Source organism: Leptodactylus fuscus, chromosome 1 (genome assembly GCF_031893055.1).
Source record: "Leptodactylus fuscus isolate aLepFus1 chromosome 1, aLepFus1.hap2, whole genome shotgun sequence".
Lineage (NCBI taxonomy): Eukaryota > Metazoa > Chordata > Amphibia > Anura > Leptodactylidae > Leptodactylus > Leptodactylus fuscus.
In genome coordinates this window covers 110,698,983-110,712,032 of record NC_134265.1, presented here as the reverse complement: position 1 = coordinate 110,712,032, position 13,050 = coordinate 110,698,983, and the positions used below count along the sequence as shown (strand labels likewise).

Here is a 13,050-nt window from a genome sequence, read left to right as displayed (position 1 = left end):
GATCCTAATAAGCAATTTTACCCTCATTTTTCCAGGGCTGCAAAACCCATCTAAACACGCAAACGGCTGGACAACACTGTATCCAACATTGCAGCTAGTAAATTTAACAGTAAAACACAGCTGGCACACACTGTCTGAAATGGGCTCTGCCAGTGTAGAGCCGACTGCGTAGGCGTCGGAGTTGACCCAGATGGAAGACGACGAGAGAAGGGAAGGATGCAGCTGAAGATGGAGGCGTCGCTGGAGAGAGTTCTCTGGCAGCAGTAGAGACGCCTCCATTGCCGTTTGAGCGCTGGAGGCCCGCCCCCATTGCTGCGAGAAAACTCACTTGCATACCGGTAAGAAACGGTATTTATACAGAACGGTGGGCCGGAGGCGACTGAGCAAGGTAGGAGACGAATAAACTTTCTTAAGGCTATTCTGCCGTGGTAAATAGAAAAAACCTTCCTACTCATCCCATATAAATCAACAGGCCAAAGCCATGGCCCCTGTGCAAAACTTACTATACCCAGCACTACTGGCAGAAATCCTGTGAAACTACAGGACCTCTCTGTGTATAGGAGGTTCTGAGTCTTGCAGAGAAGACACTATGGGGCATATTTATCAATAGAAGCCCAGAACTTTTCTGTCTACATTTGCGCCAAAATGTATGTTACCCGGTATTTACAACATATTTAGAAACAGTGTGCAACAGAAAGAATAGACAAATACAAAAGGCTAGACACAACAAAAATGTGCACCAAATGGGCGAGATTTAGCAGTGTCTAACTTGACGACATTTATAAAAACAGAAAAGAACGAATATGTCAAAGGTTTTCTTGTGCAAAATAAACCAAATTTAAAATGGAGTAATGAATTTACAACAATTTACTTTGTGCGCCATAAATTTCTGTTGTGACCCACATATTTGTCTCCTCCATGCGCATCGTCTTCTGTCCTGGGTTTTCAATTATCTAGGCCTCGAGCCGAGCCGACTGGGCATGCCTGGCCACAAGAAAATGGCCGCTTACAAAGCTTACAGTGTAAGTGGCCATATTCTTGCAGGAGAGAGGCAGGTTCCTGAAGAAGATGGAGGCGTCGCTGGAGAGTTTTCTCGCAGAATTGGGGATACCCCCAGTGCTGCGAGAGAACTCATTTGCATACCGAAGAAAACCTGGTTTTCTACCGAACAGCGGCGCAGAGAAGACATCGAAAGGTAGGAGACAAATAGCCTTTCTTAAGGCTATTCCGACATGTTATCGAGAAAAAAAAGGGTATCCAATGATAGGATCCCTTTAAAAGATTTTTGTCTACATGTTTTGCACCAATTATTTGTCTCATGGAGAAGCAGAGTTTTAGAGCTTCTAGAACAGCGGTTCTCAACCTGTGGGTCGCGACCCCGGTGGGGGTCGAACGACCAAAATACAGGGGTCGCCTAAAGCATACCTCCTAACCGTCCCGGTCGGTGGGAGGTATGTCCCGGTTTCAACTTATCGGCTCCCGGAGGACGCCGATGAGTTGAACACACAGGCAATTAAAGAAGGAGCTGTCACAGCCAGCTCCTGCTTAAACGCTGTGCTGTGGCTTCTGTATGTGTAGCCGTGACGTGATGACATCACATCGCGTCTACAACAATACGAGTGAGCCAGTCTGAGGAGAGAGCGGAGGGGGAGCGTTGGAAGGGGAGTATAAGTGTTTTTATTTGTTTTAAACATTAAGGTGGAACATAATGAAGGGGCAGATGAAGGGGGGGGACGGCATGACAATGGGGCAGAGATGGAGGGACATGAAACTCTGGGCAGATGAAGGGGGGGGGGGGAACGGCATGACACTGGGGGCAGAGATGGAGCAACATGAAGCTCTGGGCAGAGATCGGGGAACATGAAACTGGGCAGATGAAGGGGGGGTACGGCATGACACTGGAGGAAGAGATGGGGGGACATTAAACTGGGGGCAGAGATGGAGGGGGGACATGAATCTGGGGGCAGATGAAGGGGTTATATGAAACTGGGGGAGAGATGGCAAGGGGACATATAATGTACGGGTGACTGTAGGAGGATTATACTGCGTGGGAGCACAGGAAAAATGAATGAGAATGGGCGGAGTCAACATAAAAGTGGGCGGAGCTAGATTCGCCGCTACGCGCGCCGCATATTTTGTCCCTCTTTCTAATCTTCAAAAGTTGGGAGGTATGCCTAAAGCAATCAGAAAAGACATTTTTCGATGGCTTTAGCCACTCAGAAGCACACGCTACTGCCTGCAGCAACACTATTCAGCTGGAATGCACCCCGTTATGGACGCACATTCCAAACTGAATTGGGTCACCGCAACATGAGGAATTGTATTGCTCACTGTATTGCGGGGTCACGGCATTAGAAAGGATGAGAACCACTGTTCTAGAAACACTTTATATTTCCATAGGTCCATACGACAGATTCATAAAATTGTCTAAAACTACGAATGGGATTGATAAATGTGCCCCAGTGTGCAGGGTCTTCCTGCAGGTTATTGTATAGAGAACATTGGTGACAAACAGTCTAGACACGGACACAAAATGTGCAGCAAACAGGTTTATTTAGAAAAAACAAAAACAGGAAAATAAATTAAATCTTGACTTCAGGCACAAAATAAACAAAACAAAATACAGGCTTAACTTCAGGCAAAAACAAAATAAATACCTGCTCATCTGAGCCACTAGCTAGACAGAACGGATAACCTAACTAACTATGTGTGTGACGTACTTACAGGCACACAAACAAAACAGGGGCAATATAGTTTCATTGAACTCAGGGTTACAGGACAGAACCATACGTCTCCTTTCACCTCATGGAACTGCACTGGAACGCAGGAGCTGCAGCCTTTTCTGGCCCAGTAATGAGCCCGAATCTACACCAGGGCTGAGGCCTACTCCAGATCTGCCTTGGACCACACATATGTCAGAAATCTGGGGGTGATATATCTGGATTCCAGCACACTGCCTGTCACCTCCTCACAGCTGTTACAGTTAAAGAGGACCTTTCACCACCCCAAGGCTGTGCAGTTTTCTGCACCATGTTATAGGTGCTGCTGCACAGAATCTGGGCCACTTTGAATTTTGTCTCTAGTCCCCCTCGTTGTGAAGTTCTGAACCCCGTTATTTTTGGCGCCCTGTATGTTAATTAAGCCCTTCACTGTCAGAAGGGCGTTTCTGACAGTGAAGGGAGCAGTGACATCATTCTGACACTGTCCAATTAGCAGAGGACAGTGTAAGAGCAGCTTCAGCAGCGTGATCTCGCGAATTCTCGCGAGATCACGCACTTATCTTTTTACAGGACTGAGAAGAAGTCCCATACTCCCCTACACAGTAACATTCAGTGAAAGGTAGGATATTGCTCTAAATACAGAATTCAAAATTTGTTAATAAAGTATATTAGAAAATTTATTAATGACATTAATTATTTAGTTACATTTTAAAAGGAATTTACAAGAAAGTGGCAAATCAGCAGTCATGTAACCATTTTAGGATCACAGATTTAGAGATATATATTTATATAGGAGCAGAACGGAGGAGACCCATAAGTCACATTAGCTCACAGTCAAACTTTGGTGTCCCTGGCTATATACCATAGCTGAGGTAAAAGATTGTGGTGAGGGATTCTGACTCCAATTACAGCCTTAGAATAAAGCAGCCACTAATGGGAATTGGCTTCCTGGATTTGTACTTTAGGGTTTCTTTGGTTTGGCAGACAAAAAACGCTAGCTTTGTTGCAAACGCCATTCAGAGAATGCTGAGCGCAGAATAAGTATTGACTCGATGACTGATGAACCTACCTCCTCTAGAGATACGGTAGAATCCAGCTGCAGGTTGGGTAGTTTGATTACAATGACTTCTTCATTTTCTTTCTCTTTGTAGGCTTTAGCCTCTGGGCTTTGTAACAAGTCAGTGCACATATCGAAGTTTTCTAAGGCCTGCTCCATGTCCCCCTACATTGCAAACAACAACAATTACTTCTTACAGAATACTATTTTCATTGGATAGCCAAATTCATAAAGCAATCGATAGTCAGAACTATTATATTTTACATACATACATACATATCATTTATAGTAGGAATCCATTTAAGATAAGGTTATTCTACAAGTTAAAGGGGTTGTCCAGAATTGTATTGTTTATTAAGGGTGCCATTGAGGACATAAACAAATGCTCACTGGTCCCTGGGTCTCCAATTCCTGTTGTGGTAGCTCCATTAGTTTGTATAGAGGTCCCATACTGTTTGCGTTATTAAATCGCTCCAGCCAAGCTTCAGAGGTCACCTATACACAAATGGAACTTCACAGCAGTGAAGAAGTGATCGCTGAGGCCTGTGCTTAGCTACAGAAGCCTCCTAGTACTAATAAGACATGACAAGTGACGTCAGCAAGGGACTTGCATAGAGACCAATAGAGCAGCCAATGTTGGAAACAGACATAGGGAGAGGAGAGTATGCATTTGTTATGTTTATATTCCCAGTAGCAGCAGTATTAAATGGGTTTTTCCATCTCCCACTCTCATCAGCTTTGCCTGTTGTCTCTTCTTCTCACTTCCTGTATTCTTCCAACCAGCTGGGTGCTAAGCTTTGCCACTAGAAGTACCTCACTAGATGTAGACATTATCTTCACTATGAGAGTTTATTATCATTACTAGAAATCTAATGTAAATGCAGGTCAAATATGAACAGTAAATAGACAGTATATTACACTAAACAAGTTTTATAGAACTTTCATGCTTCTAGGACTTGCAGTATACTGAATATTATCTTTGTATTTCCATAGAGAAGTAATAAACACTGTCCGAGACTTTATTAAACTGCAATTAGCTAAACTGATTTTCCTCACAGGGTTCTACAGAGCAGTGAGAGAACACAGCTTCTCTCCCAGAGATCAGTGGCTCATCCCTCCTACCTGTTATCACAGGACAGGGACCAAGGAAACGATATGTATACAACAGAAGAAATAACCTAACATAGCAGGCAAAGCAGCATTGTTAAATCTTAAAAATATGAACCCCAAAACCGTGATGGTGAACCTATGGCACGCGTGCCAGAGATGGTGGAGCAGATTGTACTGTGTGGGGGCCACTGTGGAGCAGATTGTACTGTGTGGGAGCCCTTCAATATTTATATCACACAGTATCTGTTTTATAGCAGACAAGTGATATTAGTACAGGATGTAATAACATTGCACGGTCACTATAAAAACAGATCCTGCGCGTTGTAAATAGTGAGCATTAATTGTTCAAAATTATGCCAAATGCCGATGGCTACCTTTCAGTACAAAGTTGTGTTGTATCATTGAAAGCTTTGTAAAGCCCCAAAGTTAAATTGCTGTGTTTGCACTTTGAGATATATTAGTGGGTTTTGGGTTGCAATTCGGGCACTTGGTCTCTAAAAGGTTCTCCATTAGAGATGAGCGAGTACTGTTCGGATCAGCCGATCCGAACAGCACGCTCCATAGAAATGAATGGATGCACCTGGTACTTCCGCTTTGACGGCGGCCGGCCGCTTAACCCCCCGCGTGCCGGCTACGTCCATTCATTTCTATGCGAGCATGCTGTTCAGATCGGCTGATCCGAACAGTACTCGCTCATCTCTATTCTCCATCACTGCCTTAAGGATACATTTAGCTACTGTATGGATACCTTAGCTTTTTTTAAGCCAATAATAAATATCTGTTTTTTGTTTGGATGTATGGGATATTTTACACTACTCAAAACATTAAGTCAATTTTATGTTTTTAAACAAAAGTTGCAGTCAGACTTATGCAAATGTAGCCATTTGGCTAGAAACTAGCATGTATAACTAAGGGCTCGTTCACATCTGCGGCCCGGCACTCCGTACTTAGGTTTCCGTTTCCTGCCTAAATCACAGGCAGGAGACGGAAACCTGCAGGAGACTTTCTCACCCATTCATTTGAATGGGTGAGAAAGCTGTCCGGCCGTGCGCGGCAGTGAGCGTTTTAGGCTCTCCACCGCGAAACCGGGTTTTATAATCCGGACACAGAGTCGGACATGCAGTACTCTGTGTCCGGATAAAAAAATCCGGTTTCGCGGCGGAGAGCCTAAAACGCTCACCGCCGCTCACGGCTGGACCCGGTCTATGGTTTCCGTCTTCTGGCATGCAGAAGACGGAAACCATAGAACGGAGACCCCAAACGCAGGTGTGAACCCAGCGTCAACTGTATGCTCAAAAATTGTGAAAGAGGTCTAAAGGAGTAAACTGAATATAATGGGATATTTATAACTATAAAAAAAAAACCTTTGTTGCCCATAGCAAACAATCGTACAACAGCTTTCATTTCTTGAAGTGCTCTTAAAAATGAAAGTTGCACTGTGATTGGTTGTTGAAATGGGAAATAAAGACAGTTTTCCCTTTAGACAGTTACAGTTAGGTCCATAAATATTTGGACAGAGACATTTTTCTAATTTTGCTTCTGTACATTACCACAATGAATTTTGACCCAAACAATTCCAATACAGTTGAAGTTCAGACTTTCAGCTTTAGTTCACTGGGATGAACAAAAGTTTGCATAAAATGTGACAGCTAAAGCCTATAGTTAAACACAATCTCCTCATTTCAGGGGCTGAAAAGTAATTGGACAAATTAAATAACTGCAAATAAAATGTTAATTTCTAATACTTGGTTGTTCACCCTTTGTTGGCAATGACTGCGTGAAGTCTTGAACTCATGGACATCACCGGACGTTGCTGTGCTTCCTCCTTTACTGCAGTGGTGTTCAGTTGCTGTTAGTTTGTGGGTCTTTTTGTCTGAAGTTTAGTCTTTAACAAGTGAAATGCTGCTCAGTTGGGTTGAGATCAGGTGACTGACTTGGCCATTCAAGAATATTCCACTTCTTTGCTTTAATAAACTCCTGCGTTTTTTGGCCTTATGTTTTGGATCATTGTCCATCTGTATTATGTATCAGTTTGGCTACATTTGGCTGGATTTGGTCCCACAGTATGTCTCTGAATACCTCAGAACTCATCCGGCTGCTTCTGTCCTGTGTCACATCATCAATAAACACTAGTGACCCAGTGCCACTGGCAGCCATGTATGCCCAAGCCATCACAGTGCCTCAGTCGTGTTTTTCAGATGATATGGTATGCTTTGGATCAGGAGCTGTACCACGCCTTCACCATACTTTTTTCTTTCCATCATTCTGGTAAAGGTTGATCTTGGTTTCATCTATACGAAGAATATTCTTCCAGAACTGTGCTGGCTTTTTTAGATGTGTTTTAGCAAAGTTCAATCTAGCCTTTTTATTCTTGAGGCTTATGCACGACTTGCACCATGCAGTGAACCCTCTGTATTTACTCTCATACAGTCTTCTCTTTGTGGTAGATTTGGATATTGATACGCTTACATCCTGGAGAGTGTTGTTCATTTGGTTGGCTTTGTGAAGGGGTTTCTCTTCACCATGGAAATTATCCACCACTGTTGTCTTCCGTCGGCATCAAGGTCTTTTTGCTTTAATGAGTTCCCCAGTGCTTTCTTCCTCAGGATATAACAAACTGTAGATTTTGGCACTCCTAATATCGAAGCAATTTCTCGGATACGTTTTTTTTACTGTTTTTGCAGCTTAAGGATGGTTTGTTTGACCTGCATGGAGAGCTCCTTTGTCCGCATGTTTTCTTCACAGCAAAATCTAACTGCAAGCACCACACCTCAAATCAACTCCAGACCTTTCATCTGCTTAATTGAGAATGTCATAACGAAGGAAATGCCCACACCCACCCATGAAACAGCCTTTGAGTCAAATGTCCAAATACTTTTGGTCCTTTTAAGAACAGGGTAGCACAGGTTAAGGAGCTAAACCTCCTAAAACCGTCACCTAATTTTAACGTGGATACCCTCAAATGAAAGCTGAAAGTCTGGACTTTGTGTCAATGTCCATTATATAGCTATAACTTGAATATATTTCAGTAAACAGGTAAAAAAAAAAAAACAACAAAATTTGCATCAGTGTCCAAATACTTATGGATCTAACTGTATGTGCAAGAAATCAGAACACCGAAAAAAATTCTAGTGACCACACTACTATTAAATATCGTGTATTTAACAGTTTTGGTTTATTATCATTATCTCCTATGTAATGTAACTTGTTAATACAGTACAAAGTAGGAAACTAAACATCGGCAAAAAAACCCATAAAAATCCATAACCACACAAACCCCCTTCCCATTCAAGAGAAAGAGCCAGGATGAACATCTTTGACGGCTCCTCTCCATTGCTTGCTAGTGTTAAAATAATTAATTGAAGGGAAACCTTGCTCAGTCTTAACATATGTAAGGAACAAGGGTGAGGTTACCAGTACCCTGGGCTCATATAAGCTAAATGGGTATCCTTTATAAAACGTTAACTCTTGATTTATACATTTCATTACAAAGAACAAATAACAGACAAATAATATATAAAGAAAGTTCTGACTTTTTCATGAAATTTTGTAAGTTTCTCCTCTAAATACCATTCCTGTGCTGTAAACGTGCACATTTTACCAGACAACTCACCTGCAAAGCCAAGAACCTTGCTTTTAGCCAGTACACTCTCACTACATAATTTAGCCACCCATCTGGAAAAAGATCCCGTTGAGATGCTGCAAATCCCATCATCATTTGATCTTCCAAGAAATGAGTGCCAGGAAAGTCTGACCCTAAGTTCTCACAATGGATACCAGCAGCACACTTGCGTGGAGACACTACAGATGCAAGGTAAAAAAAAAAAATCAAAAATATTAAGACTATGAAAAAAGGCCAAGGCAAATGAAAAAACAAACATCAGCACAAAAAAAAAAAAAAAAAAAGAAGATCAGAGACTCAGTGCTCCAACATTACCTGTACCAGTCTTCACCTTGGCCAAAAGCCATTGGTCTAGCTGCAGTTCCATGCAAGTCAGACTCATAACCATCATGTCCTATAGGAGTAAAATATAAAAACTACTAAGCAGAAGTATTAAAGAAACCAAAATCGCAAAAAAACACAACTAGAACAGTAAAGATGTCTGAAATGCATAAACAAGCATTTTCTTTCCCAGTTTATTTTATCAGTTTGGAATAAATAAATCCAGCTTTAATTCAACACAGCGGTAGATTTTAGGTGATTCTACAATAATTACACTTTGGATATTCAAAAACAGAAATAAGTAATGTGTTACTAAGAAGTAACTGATAAAGAAAGGTCAATGTCAGCAACACTTGGCACAAAAATGGCACTTAAAGAGGACCTTTCATGTCCTCATGAAAGTGTGGATAGGTCACATTTGGAGACTGAAAACTCCTTTAAGGCTCGTTCACATCTGCGCCCCAGTCTGTTTTGGAGGTTCCCGTTTCCTGACCGAAACTGGACAGGAGACGGAAACCTGCAGGCATTTTTTTTCAGGATTTTGTGTCCAGTTAAAAAAATAAATAAATAATGGTTTCGCTGCGGAGAGCACAAAACGCCTGGAAACAGAGATCAGGCTCTGGTGTGAACCCAGCATAATTGGCAAGTACAATTTGACAACACTCTATTATGATTATTATATATATTATAATGCTGGGTCACAAATCAATTAGCAAACCAATGTAGAATGCATAACAGACAGGAAATAAAGCTCACTTACTCTAATGTGTTGGTCCTTACAGTCCCTAAGCAGAGGATTGGGAAGACCACTGCTGTGTTTTCTCCAAGAAGTATACATGTTGAGTACAACTTCTGACAGAGCAGGGGGCCATTTTACCAAAAATTTCTGAGCAATCACTTTCAGATACCTCATCATCAGCTCCAATATACCCCCATTTTCTAAGTTATCCAAAAGGAATTGATGCACATCTTGCCTCTCTATTAGGACAAAATAAAAAAAAAATATGAGAAAAGCATCATTAAAGAACACACAGGAAAATTCTCATTCTCTGGCAGCAAATTTCTTTGTACGTGGTGAGGAATTTCAAGCAGAAAGCAGATTAGAAAGTTGTATTAGTTTATATTCACTACGTGATCAAGCTTTATTTTAAAGGGCAGCGGTCACATCAGAAAACTTCTGACATGTCATAGTGTTGTCAGAAGTTTGTTTTTTTACTGTACTTTATATTAAGGTTTTCAAAAGTTTAACAGAACATAACAGACATTCACATACAGAACATTAGGCAAAGTGTTGCAATAACAAAAGATATGATACAAGAAAGATAATCTAGAAACCTACCACAACTATGCTTCACAGCAAGGGACCGAGCATACCATAGTATAGCAATAGTTAACTGAGTAATCAAGACAAAATATGTCAGTTTGACTTGTCAGTTTAATTGGTAGCAGTTCGAGTACCAAAACCCCCATTAGTCGCTGCAATGAAGGGTTTTGTGCCCTTTCAGCTGTGATCAGCTTTCATTGGCTCCTCTGCAACTGAAATCAGGCTCCTAGAAGTCAATGAGCCCGTCTCCTGATACTGAGAACAGCCTCCCCCTCCCAAAAAAAAAAAAAAAGAAAAAGAAAAGCTGTTTTACACTCAAAGGGGCACAGAGTTTTGCTGAGGAATTCTGTCCCTTGGTTTCATTGAACAAAGGTCGACTAGTATAGGAAGAGCCCATGGAGCATCTGCCAGTAAGAACATGAGATCTGTGTACCAAATCACCTTGAACTTAAGAACCCAAGGGAGAAGAGGAAGCGCACGAGCTTCTGGTTCAAGTAGGAGGCAAAGGGGTCGACATCCAGTATGCACCCACCCCCCCCAGGAGTACAATCGGAGAAAGATCAGCTGTTGAATCAACCACTTGCCCGAGTTGAGCTTTTTTCGGCTTAGGTAGTCTCTCGCCCAATTGTCCACACCTGGAATGTGGACCGCTGACAGGACTGGAACATGATGTTTTGCCTCAAAAAAAAAAATTTTAAAAAAAATAAGAGAATGGGAGGCTTCCTGCATGGCTACTGGTGCCACCCTGGTTATTCAAGTAGGCGATGGCAGTAGAGTTGTGGTCTGGACTCTGACTGGACACCCTTGTAGGAGAGAGGTCCAATGAGACAGGTATAAGAAGTTGGACCTCAGTTCCAGTACACTGATCTGGAGTAGGTCTCTGTTTTGGACCACGGACCCTGAATAATCAAAGCACTGAACACCTCTCCCCAGCTGGAAAGACTGGTGTCAGTGGAAATCACCTGCCAACAATAGGGGGTAAAAAAAAAAAAAAAAAAGAAAAAAGAATTCCCCTAGGACATTCCAGGGGTGGAGATCAAACACAGAAGCTTTCAACAAACCCAGGGAGGAAGGAGGATCAGGCGGTCAAGAGTAGACAAAGACTTGTCCCAGTGGGCCAGAATCGCCAGTTACAACTCATAGCAGAACTAAGTAGAATGGACTCCAGTCACAAATTGTAATATAATACTTCAGCACATCAAAATTCAATATATGAAAAATTTTATTCAATAATTTTGATATAAAAATTAAACACACAGCCAATCAAAAAATAGAGCATCATCGAATATCCAGATGCTCTATTTTTTGATTGGCTATGTGTTTAATTTTTTTTTATAAAGGTTATGGAATAAAGTTTTTCATACATTGAATTTTGGTGTGTTGAAGTATTTCATGGAGACGATAGCTTAGGAGTCGCCATTCTTGGGGACGGAGAACAAGTTGCAAAAGAAGCCCTGGAAACGCGCTGAATGACAACCTGCTGTTGAATTGTGGAGACAGCCTGAAGAAAAGAAGTTGCATGAGCGGAGAAAAAAAATGCAAAGTGGACAGGAAAAAAATCTTCAGTGAGGAAGGGAGGAAAACTTTATGGAGTAGCCGGTCGACAACCTCTCGGACCCAGGCATTGTTGACGCTGGCAAGCCAGCCTGTCCTAGAAGGAGCACAGCTTTCTCCCCATCCTAGGAGCCCTGACTGTGTGTGAGGTACTTCATAGAGAGGATAGCTTGGAAGAGAAAGGCCTGGAGAGCTTAGTGAGGGACTGCCAGACACCTCTGGGCTTGAAAGAGGGCTTATTGGAGTGGGAGTCCTGGGAAGACTGCCCTCCAGAGTGAGAGGTGGAGTCATGAAAGGAGCAAAGACAATGAGGATGGTTGGAGGAGGGAGGCTAGCGCTTAGGACTCCTGTGAGGGAAGAGAGGCTTCCCCCCCCCCCCCCATAACTTCAGAGATGAGCTTTTCTAGGCCTTTTACAAAAATGGTAGTGCTGTTCATTCTGAGAGCAGGGATGAACAATGACTGTCTTCTTAGAGGTGGATTCAGCATTCCATGTAAGGATCCAAATGGTACAGCAAATTACCACTGCGTTGACGGCTTCCCTAGCAGAACGGTGGACAGGTGACATATACACTTTTACTAATTGCTTTCAATAGGACATAGTGGTATTTTGTAACTTAGTTTTATATGAAATACAATTGTTATTGTGGAAATACCCGTTTAACTGTAAACAGATTTCTTTTTCTGATATTCTCCAATTGTAATAATCTTTGTTCAGGATTTGTAGCAATGTGTAGGGTGACCAGAGTTGATGTAAAATTAAAACAAAACCATAAACACCTGTCCCAGACACACTGTTTTTCACAGTGCTTCTGGAAGTACCGAGGTTCACGTGACTTCTGAGACAAATCAGTGGCCTCAGTAGTTGCTAGTAAAAGGCAACGCAAATGAGTGATGTCACCAGTTCCTCTCCAGCAACCTCTAAGGCTACCAATTGGTCTCAGCATTCATGTGAGCCTTAGTCTTAAGGCTTCCAACAATGTGACATTGGCAGAAGATGGAAAGGGCACTGGCAGCGGAAAACAAAGTACTGGGGCAAATGACCCCAGAGAACTCCTTTAACCCCTTAAGGACCAGGCCATTTTTTGGTTTTGCATTTTCGTTTTTCCCTCCTCACATTTCAAGAGCCATAACTTTTTCATTTTTCAGTTCACAGAGTCACATGATGGCTTATTGTTTGCAGGACAAATTGCACAACATATTGAATGGTGCCATTACAAAGTACAATGTACTGGGAAGCTGGAAAAAAATTCAGAATGAGGTGCAATTGGAGAAAAAATGCATTTGCGCCATTTTCTTATTAGTTTAATTTTTACAGCGTTCACTGTTTGGTACAAATGACA

The 13,050-nt window shown here is 42.0% G+C and overlaps 1 protein-coding gene across 5 annotated transcripts in view; it reads right to left on the bottom strand.

Annotated features, from left to right (window-relative positions):
- The window catches only part of CABIN1 (calcineurin binding protein 1), a 108,198-nt gene that overhangs the window by 77,109 nt on the left and 18,039 nt on the right, over positions 1-13,050 (bottom strand). For all 5 annotated transcript variants that reach the window (XM_075275483.1, XM_075275492.1, XM_075275500.1 and 2 more), the window contains exons 12-15: positions 9,591-9,808; positions 8,825-8,903; positions 8,501-8,688; positions 3,790-3,942 (exon numbers count right to left, since the gene is read on the bottom strand). In XM_075275483.1, coding sequence (XP_075131584.1) covers positions 3,790-3,942; positions 8,501-8,688; positions 8,825-8,903; positions 9,591-9,808 — 638 coding nt within the window. The remainder of the gene's footprint in view (positions 1-3,789; positions 3,943-8,500; positions 8,689-8,824; positions 8,904-9,590; positions 9,809-13,050) is intronic.